We start from the raw sequence: 21,745 nt of genomic DNA on the forward strand, positions 1-21,745 counted from the left end.
TAAAATTATATACAATATTAAAAATCCCACAACATTTTTTACTTTACATAATCGTACTTCCTCGACGATTAATTTCCCCTCAATTCCTATCGTTGACTGAACTTAGCATGCAACAAACGAAGATTATTTCAATATTAAGAGACTACAATGATAAAAAGATATACAAAAACTGAAACTTCTGGAAAAATCTCCAATTTTTCAGAACTGTGAAGATTTTCTTAATGAAATAATGCTTTGTATGTTGTGTTCTCACCGAATTCCTTGTTATTTTTTACTATTTTAAAAGAATGCTGATTTTTTATTTTCCAGATTTCATAATTCGAATATGAAAATACCATATTTACTCACAACAGACACTAAAATAAAAAATAAGCCAATAAATGATAAAATAGAAAGTTTATAAAGATTCGATAGACGATAGCATTTCTTGGGAAGTGACAAATGGACATTTATCAGCTACTTCCTTTATTAATTGTTTAAATTTGTCATCTAATACTGCATCATTAACAATTTGTTGTGAATGCATGTTAAAAGCAATAAAAGCTATATCATTCGCGGAATAATTATTATAATACTTCAATGGTAGTAAATTATTTAGCCATTGAACGTAAATTTTTTCTGATGGATTATTTTGATAACATTTTATAAGAGCATAAACTAATTCGTTGCGTGAATATGATACATTCTTAGATAAGAACTCAACTAATTTGTTTATAGCATTAATGGCTGCTTCTGTAATTTCTTGATTTGATTTTCCAGAATCAATGATAGAGAGTAACAAAACGCACGCAGATTGCTTCGTAAAAGCATCTGGATTGTCTAAATTCAGTGCCATTTGCGCTAAATTTTGAATGTCAGAATCAAAATAATTTGATTCTCGAATAAGAACGGAATAATAAGCGAAACCTTCTTGGCTTGGCATATACATTATTTCTGATAAAGGAACCGCGATCTCTGAAAGCTCTGGATGAATGGAAAGAATAGTTCTGATAATATAAACAAATTCGATAGTAAGATCCTTAAGAGAGTAATAAACTGATGAAGCTGTTGATGTTTTTTCGGATTGTTTCTGTTTCTTAGCAGTAATTTCTCTAATAATTTTGACAATTTGTTCCAAAGTCTTCCTTGAAGGCTTAACTATACGATTAAACTCTGACAAAACTACTCTGAAATAATCACAGACCTTACTGAATTCAGAAATGTCAAGAGATTCGTAAAGTGAAATTATACCTTTTCTTGTAGCTTCAAAAACTCTCTGAAGCTCTGTGAATTTGGTATAATATGCATGCCTTGGTATGAGTGATGCGACTTTAATGGCTTTTATTGTGATATTGTCGGTAATAACGTCATCAAGCCATTTAATTACAATTTGAGCCACTTTATCAACTATTGATGAGATTCCATAAGTCTTTCTGAGCATCGTATAAACTGATTGTAAGCTTTCAACTACTTCTTGGATGTCTGAATCTTCATATGATTTAACAATTCCTTCATCTGAGCAGAGAACATCATTACTGCCAAATACATCTTTCTCATATTCGTTCATATTGGTTGATTTGTAGTCAATGTCCTTAGAAGCATAAGTTAAGATATTCTCAACTAAATTTTCAAAAGAATTATTAACAAACTGACTGGTATTAACTAGCTGAACAAGAACCCCATATGCTCCGTTGATCTTGTCCCTTTCTTTTGAGGTTAATTTTGAGACATCTACATTTGTAATGAAATTATAAATTACTTCAACAATTTGTTCAAGCTCATCTCCTGTTAGGCATAATGCAAGGGAGCAGAGTACTTCAAGAGCAGCATAAATTAATTTTTGATCAACTTCCTCTTCTGATGACGACAATATTGGTTCAATGACTTCATATATAGTAGAACAGAATTTGTAAAAGGTCTTCTTCTGTTTCTTGGCAAGTATTGAGAAAATTTTCAAAATTTTGTAAGGATAAGTCTCCATTGTTTGGCTGGCAAACTGTAAAATGATATCTGTTTCTTGCTCGGTGATGGTCTTTGCAATCGTGATGAAGCATTGAAGAGCTTGGATTTCCTTTTGTTGGCAATACTCGTTTGACTCTTCGGAAAGGACTTGTATAATAGCAGTGAATATCTCTTCATCTGTTGGTGAATCGTCATTGAAGTCATTTGAAAGAGAATTCAGAACAATATTGAAGACATTAAAAGCATCAAAACGAATTATATCGTTTTCGTTCGAAAACTGTGTCATAATAAGAGGAAGGAAGTCTGATCTGGCATATCCTTGGAAGCAATCGAGGAATGAATCGTAAGTTGACTCAAGAAGCATAAGTAACATATGAATCTGATTTGGATCATCTGTTTCTGATATCTGTGCAAAATATTCTATAATATGATTACTCAATTCGATGTCATCAGGATATGCAGCTGCAATTTGCTTTATTGAAGACTTGGCAATGTCTCTTGGTATATACACATCGGATGTCTTCTGAAAAGTGAATTCTTCCATCTTATAATTCAATAATTCTGATAAATTTGTAATTAACTGTGGAATTTCGGAATAAAACTCTTGGGAATAAGCGTCAATGAAACAAGGAATGATTTCTAAAGAGAGACATTTGAGCTTGTCGTTGCCATTTTCAATAATCTGAAGTAATGACTGGAAAATTTGAAAAATTTGTTCTCCAAAAAACGTTGGATTGGACTCTACGAATCCCCAAAATCCAGCCAAAATCTTGAAATCAACTTCAGGAGTCAAGATTTGAGTAAAATCGATTAATTGTTGGTAATATTGATAATGTTCCTCTGTTTGAACGCACGAGTATAGTAAGAAAAGGCCGGTTTTAACTGATTCGGGTGTTCCTATCTGTATTAAATGGTTAATTATCTGTGAAAGATTGTCAAAGTACTGAACAGTATCGATATTATTAGACTTCGATATGAGAGCAAGGCAATCGGCTAAAGCAAGTTTGGCTGGATTTGAGAAATTTTCAAAATTTCCAAAGATTTTGTCAAAAATATCAAGCATCTGACCAGAAGGTAGATATATCTTTGCTAGTCTGAAGATACATGTAGATATATGAATGAAAATTTTGGTATTTTTTGATTCCATCAGGATTTGTAACAATGAATCGAGAAAGATTTGGGGTAAGTCCAAATTTTGTATTGAAAGTAGTGATTTACCAAGCAATGAAACTTCTCTTGCAAATAGAATGGCAGATTTCACTGAGCTCTCATGACCAGATTTGATATTCTCAATATTTAGTAGCAAAAGAGTATCTGGGTTCTCTTTCACGAGTTCCTGATGATACTCCCATGCTTGTATATCTCCTTCAAATATCGGTCCTAATAATTTTCTAAATTCTTCTATATCCATTTTGAGACTACTGCGCATTTTAGGGGGAAATACCAGGGGAGTTGGCGCCAAAAAATTAAAAAATAAAATTCGATGAACTTAATGGCAATCGAAAATTACAAGTCTATCAATCTGGAAGCGCTTGTTTTTACCCAAATAATTTGAAATTCGAATTCAAATTTTATGAAAATGAGAAAATATGATTTACAAATAATATGGTTGCAACATCAATTGGATATACTATTGAAGCGGCATATCTTTTCTCAAATTTCTGGGTGGTCAGATTTCATAAACAATATTTCTCATAAGATTGCCGAATTAATACGTGATTTCGCTTTATCTGTTCTGGGTGAATGTGATAAATAAAATATTATGTCTTTACATTTGAACTACAGTTTGATGATCGTTATTTGGAAATGTATTGCTTTTATATGTCACTTTTTTGTTTATAGAAATTTTTGAAGCATCGTTGAGTTCAACGGCAACAAGATGCATTATGAGATTTTAAAGTTAAATAAAGAAAAATAGCATTTCATTACGGAAATTATAAACCGATACGAAATCACGATGTCGGAATGTCAATTAAAAGCTACCAATGGTTTTATTAAGTTTGAGACAGTTCCGGCAGCAATGGCAGCGGCAAACATCGCTTGGAATGAAAATGATCCAACAGCTGTTCTCGTTTGGTATGATAAGATCAAAGATCAAGATTATTTTTCAAACTTATTACCATATCAAATAGTTAATCGTATTCCTGATGTAAATTTAATATGTAGAAAAGCTCCTTTGGTTAGAATTCTTCAAAATACTTCTTCATGTATGTCGGATTTTCCTCAATTTCTTCCGCAATCATTTATCCTTCCAATGCAAAATGCCCAATTTTCGCAAGCAGTTGCCAAACACCAGAAGAAATACATTATAAAACCAGATAATGGATCATTAGGTAATGGAATCGTGATTTTGAAGCCAACTGACAACTTTGAACCAAGTACATTGCTATCTATAGCACAAGAATACATTGAATCTTTCCTTTTGAACGGCACAAAATTCGATTTACGTGTTTATTGTCTTGTTTCATCGATTTCTCCAGAACTTGAGATATTTGTCTACAGAGATGGCATTGCAAGATTTTGCTCTGCTAAAGAAGATTCCAATTCTGTATTTGGAAGCATTACAAACACTGCTGTTAACAGACATAATATTCAAGATTTATCTGCTATCACAAAACGAATTGAAACTGTATTTTCCGAAATAGCAGCTCAAGGATATAACGTCGATGAGCTTTGGAAGAGGATTGATACTATTATTGCACTTACTGTTATATCAATATCGAATTTCATGACAAAAGCCGCACATCAGAAGTGTCCTTCATACGGTCTTCCAAGATGCTTCCAGATTTTAGGCTTTGATATATTACTTGACCCTCAATTGAATCCATGGATTTTAGAAGTCAACTACAGACCATCTTTAGAGTTTGACACTGAAGAAGAAAAAGAACTGAAGGTAAAGATGCTTGCTTCTGCTATGAAAATCAGTGCTCCTTTCACTTCTCTTCAAAATGCAGTTAATACTCACATTGGAAAGTGGAGTGATAACACAATGAGGTCATTCTTGGACCATCATCCCGAGATACTCAAGAAGATAAAGAAAGATAAAGAAGCTGCCATAAGAGAAAGTAAATTTGTAAAAGTTTTCCCAACAGATTCCCCACAGACTAAAAACTTTGAAAGAATCATCAGCGCATTAAAGGTGATGCCAATTAAAATTGCTTCTCCTTATAGAATTCCTGATGCAGCTGATGATGCAACAAAACAACGTCTGAAGACACAAGTAGCGGTTAAGCCTGTAATAACATTGCCAAAAAGAGCGAAATCCCCTTCAAAGAAGAAACCTCCGATGAGAATTTAATTTTTAATTTTGCAAAGATTCAATTCAAAGATTGGATTGAAATGAAGCTCAGCTGTTTTGTACAAATTTCTTAGAGTCGTGTTTTGAATAATACCCTCAATTTTTAACTTTTGCAACTCCAAAAAACAGGTGTTTTTCCAGAACTACCATCTAGGATGAGTCCTAGGAGCTATAATTCTAGGGTTAGATGATACCCACTTAGTACTTTTATTTGTATATGTTTTAGTGGAATTTGGTGAGGGGTCATGAAATTCGTATCTAATTTGCTATCATCTAAGCTGGTAAAAGTTAGAGAAAGCTATTTACTGGTTGTATATTACAAATATACCTTGTAATAGAAAATATAAGTGTTTGTGATTTAAATTCGCTCAATTAGCTCGAAAATTTGTTTTATATCCATGACAAACTAACACAATCCTATTTATGTGATTGCCAATCTGTTCCCAAAATATATCAGCATGAATATATATATATTGATATTATTTGCAATTTCATCATTAAATAGTACTTTTTTTTCTATTTTTAATTTAGAAATAGTATATTTATATGATAGCGACACAAGATTTTAATTAAAAAATATATGTTATCGATCATCACACTCAAATTGAATTTCAAAAATTTTAGAATTTTTCAATTTCAATATTGAAAATATATTTCTTATATCATAGCGATTCATGTTATAATAATATGGAGAAAAATATTGTTTTAAATCTAAAAGTAGTAGGATAGGATGGGTTGTGTGACTTTTTTTGTAAACGTAAGAATTCATACAATATCGAGCGATTTTGTATCATTATTTTAACATATTAATTTTAAAATAATTTATTTTTTTATTCTTACATAAATGACCCAACAAGTAAAACCAGATAAAATAGATTATCGAATTTTAGAGGATGGTGTTCCTGTTTATATTCAAAGATTTAAAGGGAAGCTATATATAGATGATGTCAGATATTCCGCGATTAATTAAACATTGTTTAAATCCTGAATGGGTTAAACTTCAATTTAAAAATGAAGATTGTGAATTATTAAATGAATATGAAAGCCAAAATAAGCTAATGAGGTATAAATATAATGATAAAGAATATTTAATTTCATGGAATCAATGGAGTCATAATCAAAGACCTCATAAACGAGTAAAAGAAATTAGAAATAATTATTTTCATGAATGAAAAATAAACTACCATAATGAAATAAAAAAATAAAAAAATAAACTTTAAAAATTCATGTCTCAGAATCAACATAGAACTTTAAGAAACTAATGATTATTTGAATTTATGAAATCAATTATTTGATTCATTCTTTCTTCAATCTCTTCTATTCTTTTTGTTAAATCATCAATTTTCATTAATGAGGTGATTCTTGATTGAGGAATAGATTTCAAACTAACCACTCCTTTTATTTTTGAAATTTTGAATCCATCAACTTTAAACATTTTATTCAATTTACACGTTGTCAATTCTTCAAATAATTTTTTATTGTTAGCATAATAGTCATTAAATTCTTCAACAGATGAAAAAATTTTTATTTCAGTAATTGGTTTAACAACGTTTATTTTTTGTTGAACATTTTCACTTTCATTTATTTCTTCCTCCTCTGTTTCATTTATTTTTAAAATTGGTTTCATTTATCATTAAATAAAAATTAGAATATAAGTGATGAAATATATTTTTTAATTAATATTAAATCAGAAATGGCGGCAGGATTCTTTAAAAAATTATGGGATGGAATTAAGAAAGCTGCAGGTTGGGTTCATAAAAATATTATTAAACCCGTTGCAAACTTTTTTGGCACCAGTAGCGAAAATGGCAGGAACTATCATAGGTGGAGTATTAGGTACTAAAGCAGGTAATCCGGCGATGGGAGCACAAGCAGGTAACGCAGTTGGTGGAATTGCTGAAGGAATACTTAATAAAATAGGAGGTAGATAGTGGAAAAAAAATAAATATTATTTTTATCTTAGTATCGGTTGAAGTCTTTGATAAACTTTTTTCTCCTTTATTATATTTCTCTTATTGGGGCTTTTGGTGTTATTGATTCAGCAATGTCACTAATTGCTTCTTTATTCTTAAATATCCAATTTGCTCCTTTCTTAATTGTTTCCCAAACTTTATGCGCTCCTCTTTTTACTTTATCCCACAGTTTCTTAAATATACCTGCAGCCATAGTTGATTATTTCATTAAAATTAAAAATTCATTTTCATCTTTTAATTTTGATTTTTATTTAATAATAAATGACGACTAACTATTAGTGCCAAACACTAAACCGATTAATGGAAATGTGTTTCATTCATTCGAAAAGATAAATGAAATATTCGCAAAGAATGACGGTAGAAGATATTATAGAGAACTTGAAAGTTCATGCTATGACTCTGATGCTCCATATTTTGATGATAAACAAACTCATTTAAGAATTACAAATCGGCTCATGATGTGAACCAATTAGTGACACATATATTAAACGCAAAGTTAAAGCAACTCTAGTTTCAAATAAAGCTTTCACATGCGATGCCGCTTTTAAATGCATGCGTTTATTCGTTGGTTACAAATCATCAAATCAAAGCTTTAAACAATTAGAAGTAGAAACTGAAAGAGGTGATGCCGGTTATCTTCAGATGGATTGCGCCCGTGAATCTTTCGCATTTGCAACATATAAACCAAAATCAGAAAGGAAAGTTAAAAAGTTTGTTCATTCGTTATATAATAATGTTCAAAAATATGATAACTCAGTATGTGGTAAATATATTGACCCTTCAGAAGTTTTCAAGAAAGCAAATGAAGAAGTTGATGTCACTTTTGATATGATTATTCCGGTAAATGATTTGTTAGCATTTCAGGCGTTCGATGATTATCCTAAATCATTTGGTGAAATCATTCTTAAATATTATGTTTTCAGGGATACTTTAGTATTTTGTCAGTTGACCCGTTAAGAGTTGCTGATTTACAAAATTACGTTTATGAAAAGATAACTGATGAAAATTATGAAAAGATTATGAATCATGTTTATAAATATGATCGCAAATTCCAACAAATCGGACTTCCTGCCAAATTAATTACAAGCTTAGCCGCTACATCTGCTGACGCAACAGTTGATGACGTTATTATTTCATGCACAAAGATGGAAGTTTTAGAGGATAAATGCATTACACCAGGATACGGTTTAATTGAAGAATCAGTTAAAGCAATACCACGTTTATTCAGTAAGGAAGATCCATTCATGATTCCAGCTCAACATATTGACGTTCGTTCACTAAATGGAGGTTGCATCACTCCTGAAGGTATCAGCTCAGATTTCTCATACGCTCTTCATAATGTTACAGATGTTGTGTTAGCATTTCGAAGAATGCAATGCAAAGAAACAGTTTTAGAAAATCCAATGCTTCGAGGTCTTCAGGTCACTATAGATTCCAGAAACTTCCCCGATCAAGCGATGACCACAGTGGGTGACATATTCTTTACACGTATGCTTCAAGCTTCTGATTTAGATGGAGTGAATGAATGCACGGAAGAATACGAGGACTCATTAACTAGACCACTGAATGATGATAATGGCACGCCATTAGCTAGAACATGGAAAGACCAAACTTCATTCTTATGCACTATTCCAGTTCAACGTGATGGGGCGGGTATATTCTTTGATGGATTAGAAACTTTCAACTCACAAGTTACAGTACAAGTGAAAGCTTATCCAATCATTCAGGGTAAATGACACTTACTGTTCAAAGGTGACAAATCCTCCTCAGGTTTGGTTTACTAGGACTACATATTGGACATGGACACCGGATGAAGGTTTGAAATATCATCCAACAGGTACACCACCACAGTATAGAAGTTCATATGATGAAATATTGATGAATAGAAATGTATAAAATTATAAATTTATTTTTTGATTAAATGGATTTAAATTCATCCACCCCTTATGAAGAATTAGCAGGAGTATATAATACATACGTAGATGATATGATTAATGAAGCATTGAGTGATAATAGAAATGCTCTATCTAAGGAAAAATTAATGAAAATTCCATATTCTGAATGTTACTTAAATTCAATCACTGCAGCAATTGGTAAACAGAATAAAGGTAAAACATTAACGATATTAAAACAAATTATCATTATTGCTAACACCTCCCCCATTCACATGTGTTAATTTATATCAACCGTTCAGGTTCACCTTCAGATGATACATTTGAATCTTTAAAGCATTTAATCAAAATTCCAATTATTTATTTATCACAAGAAGAAGCAGAAGATTATTTAAAAAACTTTTTAATGTATAAAGAATTATATAATACAATCAAGAAGCAAGGATTAGAGGATAAAATTATTGATAAACAACGAGATGAATTATTTGAAACACTTTCTATTTCAAATTTTGATAGAGAATTTTTGCATTCACTCATTTTTCTAGATGATGCAGTGAAATCAAAACTAATAACAAATGAGAAATCATATTTTAATCAGTTATTAACTCAATGTCGACACATTCAGTGTTCATTCTTCATGGCTGTTCAATACTTCAAAGCATTAAGCACAAACATTAAATCAAATCTATCAACACTTTTCATTTTCAGTGGGTTTAGTCGTCAACAGTTGAACGTTATGCTTTATCAAGTGAATTTACCAATGAGCATTAATGAACTTTACACACAATATCAGCAATTAGTGAACATGGAAAAATAATAGTTGATTTAAATAAAGGAAGTGTTAAATTTGATTAACTTTTTATAATTAATTTTTATTTTTTATTTATAATTAAACATGACAGAAATGGCAAATCTTCTACAGGTTCCATTAAAACAAGGGACAAACAAAAAGGGTGCATATAATAGAACTATGAAAGTTCCTGATGGAATGAAAGAATTAGTTCATATTGTTGCTGGTCTTCAAAAAGATGTTAAACAAATGAGAAACGTTTTAACATTACCAGAAGCTCAAGCATATGCCAAACGTCAGGTCCAAATTGGGAAGCACACGAAGCAGACATTACGGGTCCAAATGGAAAACCTGATGGTATAAATGAAGTTTTCGTTACTGATGGTCAAGGTAATATTAAAGTCATAAATGGTTATAAATTAACTATGTCTGATTATCCTAAACGTAAAGCATATAATGAACATTATCCTATGCAATTTGATGAAAAGGAAAAGCTGTTAAACAATACATTAGAGAAGTGAAAATGGTCCAATTAATTCATACCGTCATAATCCATATTCTTATTTCAATGAAGAATTAAATGCTATTGAAGAGGGACCGGATGGATTACCACGATATTCTAACCAGTTTGATGGTCAATATGCAAATATTAGACCTGAAATTTCAGCTAAGAAATTCTTTAAAGTTGCTTTATTCGATCCAGTTTTCGCAAATGTTAAAGATGAACTTAAACAGCAATTCCAACCAATTATAGTAGCAAGAATTGCATCAGGTGCTTTATCTCAAGCATTCAAAGATTTAATTAAGAAACCATTATATCAGCAACGAGGTTTAACTTATGATTTAGTTAAGGAATCAGATAAAAGAAAATTTGAGAAATCAGATGATTATAAGAATGCAATTAATGAATATATTCGGTCTATTAATTTCGATGAAAATGCTAAAAATCAAACTTCATGAACAAATACAGGGAATAATAGATTCAAAAGTTCCAGCAAAATAAAAGTTTAAATATATTTTTTTTATTCGATTATAAATGAGAAGACGTTTCACTAGTCAAAAGAACACTAACGCAAAAGCAGAGATTACGGTTGGTTATAACGTAAATGATGATAAATCACGAATTATTCAAAATGTTAAAGTTAATGTTAGCCCTGAATTAACAAGGTCAGCAACTCAACCAAATTTATTAACTCGTGACTTACCGAAGAATGAGGAGAATGAAGAAAAACCATGAGAATGGAGACCCAATCATTTTATCTGAACCCGGTAAAGAACCTGTTGAAATTCCCACTTATCCAACATACCCCCACCTCTTTCATCAAACATCGAGAACCCATATAAAATAGACATTAATTCTGAATTAATGAAAATTTACCGTGATATAATAATTAATAATTATGATTCAATAATAAATTTAATTGACCAATCCGGTTTAATTATTTTACCTTATGAATCATTAATTCACATTATCGCCATTCTTTGTGATGTTCAAGATTCAGACGTTAAGATTCAATTTTCATAGATGATGAGGTTTCATGCTGCGGAACAGTTGCAAAAATAAATCCTATAAAGGATATTAGCACAATTAAGATATCAAAGAACGGAACAACAACTGAACTTCATTTAACATATATAATGATTTATAATAAAATAGTTGATGAATATAAAATATCACTTGAAAATTCTTTGTTAAGGCTATTTAATATTCAAGCATTAACATTATCGAATAATAATCCTTTGAATCATAATCGATAATAATTGACCTTTCACCAGTTTCTATCGTTTTTTTATTTCTTTTTGTTCCCCACTATCCGGATCGGTCATTGTAATTGTTTTGTTATAGTATCAGCTTTATCTTTAACTTCAATCTTTTTTCCATCGGGATATTTAAACCAAAATTCCAAAAATTCGATATTGTCAATCTGTTCATATTTTAATCTATCAATTACATTTTTAATACCATCTGAAAATCTTATGAAATGGTCATTATATGGGTTTGATTGAACTAAATTTGAATGAAGTGAAATATAACCTGTTGATGAATATGACATTGACTCATTTTTCTGAAAACACTAAAATTTATAACATGAATGAATTTTTATTCGTTGAATTTATGAATTCTTGAGGTAATCTTATTCTAGTTTTATTTATCACTGGAAAAAACGCTTTACCATATTTTTAATCGTAATAAAAATGTCAATTATCAATATTATTTCGAATAATAACTGTGAATTAAATTTAACAGTTAGCGGAATTTATAATGTTACTCTCGTTTCTGTGAGTGGTAAATTTAATCCCATTCTTTTAGACCCTTCAGATTATATATCATTATTAAAGATGACCATGAAAAAAACGTATGATATGTATATAAATAATGTGATAGCGAAATGGATATTAACATGATTTTAAGTTATTTAAATGAATCATTTATCGTATGGTATGAAGAAAATTTTAAATCAAAACCTGATAAACTTTTGAACTTGATGAAATAAATAACCTTATTAAATTCCCGATGAAAATTAAATTTTTACTCCTCATCTTCGTTCATTGTTGGGGATATTAAATTTTGAAAAAGATGTTGGGGATGTTTTGTATTCTGACACTGGTTCCAATTTCATTTTAATCAAATGTGATAAAGTTAATACCCAATGAGATTTTCACACAAACATTAGACCATAACTCTTCCCATCAATACAAAACATTTTATCCATCAACTTAAACACATTTTCTTTATCATATCCGTTTCAATTATCCGGGAATTCATTTATTCTTCATTCAAAAGATTTATCAAATATTAAATTTAGAATAACTACCTATTTGATTGTGATTTAGAATTCATGAATGAAAATTATGGCAATTTCAAATAGAGAAAATAGCTGATGAGATAACGGATTAAATATTTATTTTTAAATCATAATAAATGATTAAACAACAGCAACCACAACAACTTAAGGCGCAAACACCCAGGTCCTTCAGACCATTACATACGCCATATATGCATATAATTCAAAGACGGCAGAACAAACGCAAAGGTTGAAATATGGAGATTTGGAGATAGTATTGAAAAATGAACATTTCGAATTCGTTTGCAAAGGTGGTGCAGTGATATCAAATATAAAAGAAATTTTATTTATGAATTCTAAAATTAAAGTATAACGGATGATATAACATCAATTCCACCAGAAGAACAGAATATTACGCATTAAATGCATTTCCTAAAGTTTTGAAGATTGGAAGATTTAATTTAAATGAGGAATTCATAGAAGGTTTCCTAAATGACATAATGAAGAAGGTGGATAAGGAATACGTGGATAGTGAGTTAAATAAGAAGGCAAATTGGTTTATGTTGATGAAAAAGATAATGAAATAAAGAAAAGGTTGAATGGTATCATGAATGGACATTTGAGACTTTTAAAGTTAAAGCTGATACAGAATGTTTCAGGATGTTTAGACCTAAAGCAGATAAAACATATGTTGATGAAAATTATGCAAAGAAGTCGAAGTAAATGATGTGATTACAAGCATGAAAAATGAAATACTTCAAACATTATATCCTGTTGGTTCTTATTTATACGTCAATGAACTCAACAAATCCATCAACAGTTTTAGGTTTTGGTATGTGGAAGCAGATTGTAGATAAATTCTTATACTGTGCTAGATATTCAAAGCAAACAGGAGTTCGAAGAAAATTAAAGAAGCAAACCTTCCACCACACACTCATACAGGAACTACAAACACAACAGTAATCATTCACATTCAATAACAAAAAGAGTTATATAAATCTTGCAGCGGGTTCGGATAGATGGGAATGAATAGATATGAATACAACTGACCCAGTAGATTCAAGCACAGGTATTTTCTGTGGAACCTCAGGAAATCATTCACACACTTTCACAACAAATCCAACAGGCTCGGGTAAAGATTACATGCCACCATTTGTGACTGTATTCGCATGGTACCGCGTTCATTGAATGTGCTTGAGACTTGACCCAAAGGGTTTAGGCTTACCGAATGAACTAAATATATTTTATGTCTGTAATTAATTAGGTAATGAAGTAATGGATGAACTGCAGAAATAATGTTTACGTTAAGTGACTCAAAGAGTCCGGAGACAAAGTCTCATGTTTACGTTAATGTTTACGTTAATGTTTACGTTAATGGTTTTTAGGTTATTCAATAATTAATTATTTTTGAATAACTGAACGTGTCACTATGTCACCATGTCACTCGGTTAATTAACTTCTCTGAAAAAATGAGACAACATGACATTTTGACAACATTAATGAAAATTTGATGCAGTACAAAAATAAAGTTAGTTTTAAAATTATTTTTATTTATTTTTTATTTTGTATGTAAGAACAGTAATGTCGGTCGAAGCAAAAACATTCACGAACAAATCTAATGGTGAAACTTTCACAAAAGGCACTTATAACAGTATTGAAGTCTTACGTAGAGACAAGGATGGTTATATAAATGCAACAAAGATGGCAAGAGAAGCAGGAAAGTTAAACCATTTAAACAGATTTCTCAATAGTGCTAAAATGCAGGAAAATTCTTGAGTTTTGGATGAACGAATACGGTGGAGCCAAAAGTGGCTCGACCTCAAAACAAGCATTTTATGAGCTTACAAAGGGTGTCATGAATGAATTCAAAGGTATTTACATACATCCTAACCTCGTTCATTTTGTTGCTGAATGGTGCTCTGTAAAGTATGCATTTTATGTCAAAGATATTATGGACTCCATAGACAAGAAAGTTCATGAGAAATTAGATGAAGAAGAACTTGAAGATACAGTAGAGAATGCTAAACCTTTGTTCGAACAAGAAGTTAGAAAAATGCGCGAAAAACAATTAGAACATGAACGTGAGATATGTTATGGTTATAGAGATTCTCCATTCGAACTAGACCAATGGGAACAAGAAAATTTAAAGAGAGAATTTAGAGAATATGAACTCGCTAAGATAGCATTAGAAGCTGCAGAAAAGAAGTTAAAAGCTTGGGGTCGTTTTGTAAAAAAATATTGTGAGTAAATGAACTCATTATTTTTGTCATAAAGACGCAACGTGGCGGGGCATAGCCCATGACCAAAAATATATTTTATCGTTAATGGTTTCAGGTTATTCAATAATGAATTATTTTTGAAGAACTGAGGGTGTCACTATGTCACCATGTGTCACTCGGTTAATTAACTTCTCTGAAAAAATGAGACAACATGACATTTAGACAACAACACAGGAGGAAGGCATTTATGAATTATTTTTGAAGAACTGAGGGTGTCACTATGTCACCATGTCACTCGGTTATTTAACTTCTCTGAAAAAATGAGACAACATGACATTTAGACAACAACACAGGAGGAAGGCACTTATGAATTATTTTTGAAGAACTGAGGGTGTCACTACATCACCATGTCACCAGGTTAATTAACTTCTCTTAAAATGATGACAACATGACATTTTGACAACAAGCCCGGAAATTTGATGCAGTCCAAAAATAAAGTTAGTTTTAAAATTATTTTTATTTTTTTATTCCTATATAAATGACAGCAACAAACAACAACAGCAACTTTATCATTTCTGATGAAAAAGTTATTGATTCATTAGCTGAGGAATTAGTTGTGGCAGAAACTAAAACCCTCAACGAAAGAATTGGTGAAAACAAGATTGATTTACATAACTACCTCAAACACGATGGAGGAAGAGGAAGGAAAACTGGTATGGCTTTATTAGTAAATAAAATTTCAAATTTAACGATTATAGATGTTGATATCAATAAATCGTACAATGATGAACTTAAAGAAACAGTTAGAAAAGATATTTTATCAAAACTTTCGGATAAAGATGTTATCGTTAAAACCGCTTCAGGAGGTCTTCACATTTATTGTAACACTAATTTCTTCTATTCAGTTTCGAACAGAATGATTAAATGTTATTCCTGCAATGATTATGATATTGATATAATGACTTCTATGGATGATTCAAAGCGTTCTTTAGTGGTTATGGCTGATTCAAGAGTTCGCAAGAATGCATCAGAACCAATCAATACATACTCATTCATTCGTGGAAGTTATGATTCAACATTAACTAGAACAGCGAATGATATATTAAATGATTTGAATATTAAGGTAAGAGTTGAACAGAAGAACGAAGAAATAAAGACTATCATGAATGAAAACAAAGATGTAAACATTGACGATAAACTTGCCCAGAGCATAGTTGATGGCATCTGTGATTTTGAAGTACATAATGACGGTGGAAACATGAATTTAGAAAAAGAAGTTACATTATTCACACTGTTTCAAGCAATTAATTCGTTACCTAATCATTTAATTAATGAAGCATACGATAACGTTTATAACTTCTGCAGCTTAACTGAAAATGCAAAAAGTAATTTTGAAAAAGCACGTAGTAGATATGCACATTTAATGACTTCTCCATTTGTTTTGGTGAAGATTCTAAAACTATATCAAAAGGAATATTATGACGAATATGTTTTACCTTTATTACGTAAGCCAAAAATAACATTTGATATCAAACTTGATGACTCGTTTTTGATAACAGATATTAGACGCAAGGCTGAAAATCATCAGTATAAAAACAGTTCTGAAGTAATTGAGGATTTATCACGTGTAATCCGTTTTGTAGATTGTGGAAACAAATATTTCATTCAAAAGGACTATAATATCCACGACAAAATGAATCAAATATCATTCGTTCTTCAATCAAACATGAAAGAGTCACTCAAAATGATTAAATTATTTAAAGAAGAAGGTAAAACAATAACAGCATGGGATGTACTACTAAATCAATTATCCTCATTAACCGTTAAGGGTGTTTGCTTTAAATCTGATTCTCCAGATGTTTTCTCAACGTTTCAAGGTTATAAATACAACGTTCTCGAAAAGCCTGATTACTCAAAAATTGAGATGTTTATGAATTTCATTAAAGAAGCCATTTGTGATAATAATGATGAAGTGTATAAATACCTTCTCGGCTGGATTGCATCAATGATTCAACATCCTGGAATCAAGAATGAAACAGCAATTATTTTGAAAGGACTTCAGGGAACGGGTAAAAACAGATTTACAGACATTATTTCTGAACTTCTCGCTGGTTATTCATGTAAAAACATTACCGAAATAAGTGAGCTAACGGGTAATTTCAATTCAGTTGTTGAAAATAAAATGTTTCTTGTACTTAATGAACTCAAGAATGTTGGTGAAGACAGACTCGCAAACTTCAACGCTTTGAAATCAATTATAACGGATAATGAGATTAGAATTAATGAAAAGAATCAACCCAGAAGAACTGCACAGAACGTTGCAAACTTCATTTTCGTAACTAACAACGTCTACCCTGTCAAAATTGAAGTTGGAGACAGAAGATACGTAGTTTTAAGAGTTAATGGTAAATTCAAGGGTCAATTTGATTACTTCAAGAATTTGATGAATTCATGCACAAAGGAATTTTATGATAATTTACTGACGTATTTTATGCAATATGACCTTTCATCATTTAATGTACGAATCATACCGATGACTGAAGCCAAACAAGATTTAATTGAATTATCAACAAATCCTTTAGATGTATGGATAAATACACATTATGATGAATTGTGTGCAGGTATGACGTGTGAAAATGCTCTATTCTGCAAACCATCAGACATGAAAGACAAGAATTTCCAAATGAGTATTAAGGATAAATGTGATAGGAAACAGAGAAGAATAGATGGTAAACAAACATGGTGTTATGTTTTGAAAGAAGAAATGAAAGGATTATATAAACAGGTTGAACCAAACGATAATGAGGATTCATTTACTGACGATGAAATACCTGTAAATGAAGCTTTATAAAGTATGATTTGAATTTATTTTTGCATTAATCCTGCTGTGTTGTCAAAATGTCATGTTGTCAGTAATTTTAAGAGAAGTTAATTAACCTGGTGACACATGGTGACGTAGTGACACTTTCAGTTCTTCAAAAATAATTATTGAATAACCTAAAAACCATTAACGATAAAATAACTGATAACAAAATTTTATTTTTATATAAATGGATACCCCACAAGCTCAAAATTTACCACGAATCATAACAAGGGAGGAAATGATAAAAATGATGCAAGAACGAATTAAAAACAACAAACCACGAAAACCGAGAAGATGCGGTTATGCAGTAATGATGGAAAGAAGATGAGGAATAAAAATTAAATTTGGATAGAGTTTAAAAATTCATCTTTATTAAATTCATCTCTTCCAATCAATTTATTTATTCTATTAAATTCTTTTATTTTTGCTTCACTCAGTTTAAGGATTGAACGGTAAGTTTCTAACTTTTCAATTATTTCCTTCTTCTCTTTATCGTTTTCAATTACTTTAGTTTTATGGGCATCAACCCCACCACATTGTGGCTTCTTTTTGTAATAGCATATTTTTGATTTAATTCTGTTTAGTTTCTTTTTATATTCATTGTCTGGACTCTGAATCTTAATTAAATCAGGACTCTTGGATGCTTTGTTGTCACTCATTTCTTACGAAATAAAAAAATTAAATATTATTTAAATATAATGGAGTAATAAAATAAATCGGAATTTCTATTAATTTATTGTCAACTTCAACTAATGCATTGCCGTTAATATATCTAACAAATTCAGCTATTGTGTCAAATCTTCGTCTTCTTTTTGTCATTGATTTATCAGTTTTTCCATAATCGAGATGAATCAAAACTTTATCCCCTTGTTTAAAATTCATGAGCCCCGAATTAATTTGTTCACGTTTAACATCATTTAACCTTTCCATTTGCTTTCTAATATATTCCCATTCTTTTGAAATATCATTTTTCATTTCCACTGGTTTCATGTTTATAGTTCTATGCCATGTATTATTGTAATAATATACTAACTGCTGTATGATGGAGTCATGATTTCCATCCCAGTATATCTGACCGTTAACCCCTAACACATCTCTAAGAGTTCTCATTACCGCATCAACTATTTTATTATGAAACGTATATGGAGAGGATGAAAAGAAAAAATTAATTTGTGGGAAATAATGAGCCATAGCTGCCTGAAATCCTTTATCACCATCACCCCTGATATTATCTACTCTTTCATGATCTAGTAAGTATTGAATAGCTCTTCTTGTTTCCTGTTCTGTTTTCCCTTTCACTGGAATGCAATATAAATATCTAGTGTTAATGTTAATGGCAAATAAATAAGTAACGTTTCCTTTTGAATATTCCAGATGATCGATTTCGTATGAATATGGATATGGAGCAAATGAAGGGCGACTAAATTTTTCCTTTAACGGTTGAATTTTCGGGTCAGTTGGTTTATTTAATATCTTGAAACCCTTTTTAAAATCTTTTTGTTTCTTTAATGTTTGAAATGGATATAATAAAGTGAATGATGAAGGATTAACTGAAGGAGGAGGTACTACCGTTGGAGGTTTTGGTGTTGCAAGTGGTTTAATTTTATCTGCTTTGATTTTGGATGATGAAGTTTTGGATTTCATTCCCCCCTTCATTAATTCTGGATGTATTCTATTCATTTGTTTTAAATATGCTGTATATAAAGGTTTGATATAATTTCCCGCTTCGAGTTTATGTTGAAGGATGAATTCCAAAAGTTGATCTTCATTTAAAAGTCGGGCTGAATATGGTTTAACTAATGAATCATAAATTAAAGCTTGTGCATCATTTATGGTCTGAAGGACCTGGGCGTTTTGCACCCTTAGCTGTTGAACATTTGCTACTTTCTCTTTTGGTGTTGTTTTCGGCTTTTTCTTCTTTTGTTTTTGTTCCTTTGGCTTTTGCGGCTCAGGATTATATAATTTATATAATTCATCAATATCTTCTTCTGTTAATACTTTATTTTTGAAATCTTTCAATTGTTTAAGTTGTGATTTAGTTTTTTCCTTTGAATATTCATTATTTTTAATTTTGTCTTTAATTTTAGAAATTATTTTATTATGATATTTCAAAATTTCATTTTTATAATATGGATAATAATATTCCATATCATCACCCGTTATATTTTTATCATATTTTTGGAGATATGATTTTAATTCATAATAAGTAAGAAAATTTTGATTAAGTACTAAATCAGCAATTAAAATTTTTAAATCTACGTTATCCATTTATATAAAAATAAAATCAATGTTTTAAGGGTGCCCACCTCTAATATATCCTTTATTTCCTCGTTTGTGAATCCTAATTTTTTAACATCATTAGTTTTGACGCTCATTTTATACAAAATAAAAATAAATTATTCAAAAATGTAAGACATAAATTTTTTTATTTTTCATTCATGAAAATAATTATTTCTAATTTCTTTTACTCGTTTATGAGGTCTTTGATTATGGCATTCCAAACGGGAACCGCGGTTGGTTACCATGGATTTCCGTCACCGGTCACATTTTAAAGATTTTTAAAGCCTTATAAAAATATGCTTTGTAAATCATTTTTTGTAAATCGGCAAAAATTTGGTAATTTTCTTCAACTAATAAATCTGCGAATAGCATTTATAATACAAGAACAATCTTTTAAAATGCGTTTGATTCATTTTTGTATAATTTCATATAGGCACATATATTCTTCCGGGACTTTCCGTGATTTTACCGTAAAATCATTAGTTTACACCAATTTTTCCGTATTTTGAATAGTTTACTGCACTTTTTCCGTAAAATTGAGTTACGGGAATCCGCAAAATTTCCGGACCTCATTTTTCATAGAATATAATAATAATATTTGATAAAAAGATATATTATTTATATTTTTGATTTTTGAATTACGGAAAAAGTGAATTGTTAACTTGATTTTTTTATATGGTTAATTTTTCAAATGATATTATGAAGATCTAAAATATTAAAAGTAAAAAATTGAATTACGGAAAAAGTGAGGTCAAACGTGAAATAAATTTGCAGAACAATTTTCATTGAAATAAGACATTGAGTATCACACTTTAGTGAATCAACATCTATAAGAATGAAGTGTTTTGAAGCTGAAATAATATTGAATAGAAATTAATTTTTTCTGAAATTTTGAATGAAATTATGGGAAATAAAAAAATTACTAAATATTGTATTCATACAAATATATTATTTTAAAGGAAAAATAGATGCTGATAGAAACGATGAAAAATTTTGAAAACTTTACAATTAATTTATGTTCGTTAACCACAGAGCTTGCAATCCAAAGCTCACGTTAGACTACAAGAGTCATGAAGTCTCATACTAAGGGATATCCAACATATATTTTAATAATCTAATGTTTGTGACAAATATTCAACATAAAATTAAGTTTTCGTTTCGTTACAAGGCATTCATACTTTGGAGATATCATATTTAATGTACAGAAAAGTTAATATTAAACAATACATGCTAAAGAATTAATAAATAAGATAATAAAATAAATTTATACGTAATTACTTTCATTTAATATGCTTTATGCTGTATAATATTGATTAAGAGGCATTAAAAGGTTCCATAGTCTGCTTTTATAGGCAAGATTTTTGATAAAAATTTAAAATTTTGAAAAATGATGAGAAAAGGAAAAAAAAGGTAAATGAGAGCAAGAGGAGGGAAAAAAAAGAAAAAGAAAAGAAAGGGAAGGGAAAAATAAAAGAAAGAAGGACATATAAAAATTTAGATGCGCATTCTTAATGCCGAGGCGGCTTGCCGCCGAGGCGCGATTTTTTTAGGCCTCTACGGTAACCCGGCAATGTTTTTTTAAATCTTGTACAGCCCTATCTTTGATTATGACTCCATTGATTCCATGAAATTAAATATTCTTTATCATTATATTTATACCTCATTAGCTTATTTTGGCTTTCATATTCATTTAATAATTCACA

General features: G+C 30.3%; 4 protein-coding genes and 1 pseudogene across 5 annotated transcripts, besides 2 other annotated features; 3 read left to right on the plus strand and 2 right to left on the minus strand.

The window, feature by feature from the left end:
* Positions 1–305: 305 nt before the first annotated feature.
* Positions 306–3,370, minus strand: TVAGG3_0540330 (armadillo (ARM) repeat-containing protein family; the record flags this gene model as incomplete). The annotated part of the gene is made up of 1 exon (XM_001312910.1): positions 398–3,370. One exon carries the CDS (start codon positions 3,368–3,370, stop codon positions 398–400), a length of 2,973 nt encoding a protein of 990 aa, XP_001312911.1.
* A 413-nt stretch (positions 3,371–3,783) lies between these two features.
* On the plus strand, positions 3,784–5,814 carry TVAGG3_0540340 (positive regulation of cilium movement; the record flags this gene model as incomplete). Its single annotated transcript, XM_001312911.1, has 1 exon — positions 3,899–5,239. The coding sequence occupies one exon, from the start codon at positions 3,899–3,901 to the stop codon at positions 5,237–5,239; it is 1,341 nt and encodes a 446-aa protein (XP_001312912.1).
* Positions 5,815–8,534: 2,720 nt separating this feature from the next.
* Positions 8,535–19,178: a mobile genetic element.
* TVAGG3_0540360 lies at positions 14,262–14,928 on the plus strand (annotated as a pseudogene). The gene has a single exon. A coding segment is annotated over exon 1 (667 nt).
* Positions 15,438–17,750, plus strand: TVAGG3_0540370 (uncharacterized protein; the record flags this gene model as incomplete). The annotated part of the gene is made up of 1 exon (XM_051237885.1): positions 15,438–17,750. The coding sequence occupies one exon, from the start codon at positions 15,438–15,440 to the stop codon at positions 17,748–17,750; it is 2,313 nt and encodes a 770-aa protein (XP_051095709.1).
* On the minus strand, positions 18,101–18,421 carry TVAGG3_0540380 (uncharacterized protein; the record flags this gene model as incomplete). Its single annotated transcript, XM_001312913.1, has 1 exon — positions 18,101–18,421. One exon carries the CDS (start codon positions 18,419–18,421, stop codon positions 18,101–18,103), a length of 321 nt encoding a protein of 106 aa, XP_001312914.1.
* Positions 19,179–21,447: 2,269 nt separating the features above from the next.
* Positions 21,448–21,640: a mobile genetic element.
* The last annotated feature ends 105 nt before the right edge of the window (positions 21,641–21,745 follow it).

This window comes from Trichomonas vaginalis, chromosome II (assembly GCF_026262505.1).
Source record: "Trichomonas vaginalis G3 chromosome II, whole genome shotgun sequence".
NCBI classification, from domain to species: Eukaryota; Parabasalia; order Trichomonadida; family Trichomonadidae; genus Trichomonas; species Trichomonas vaginalis.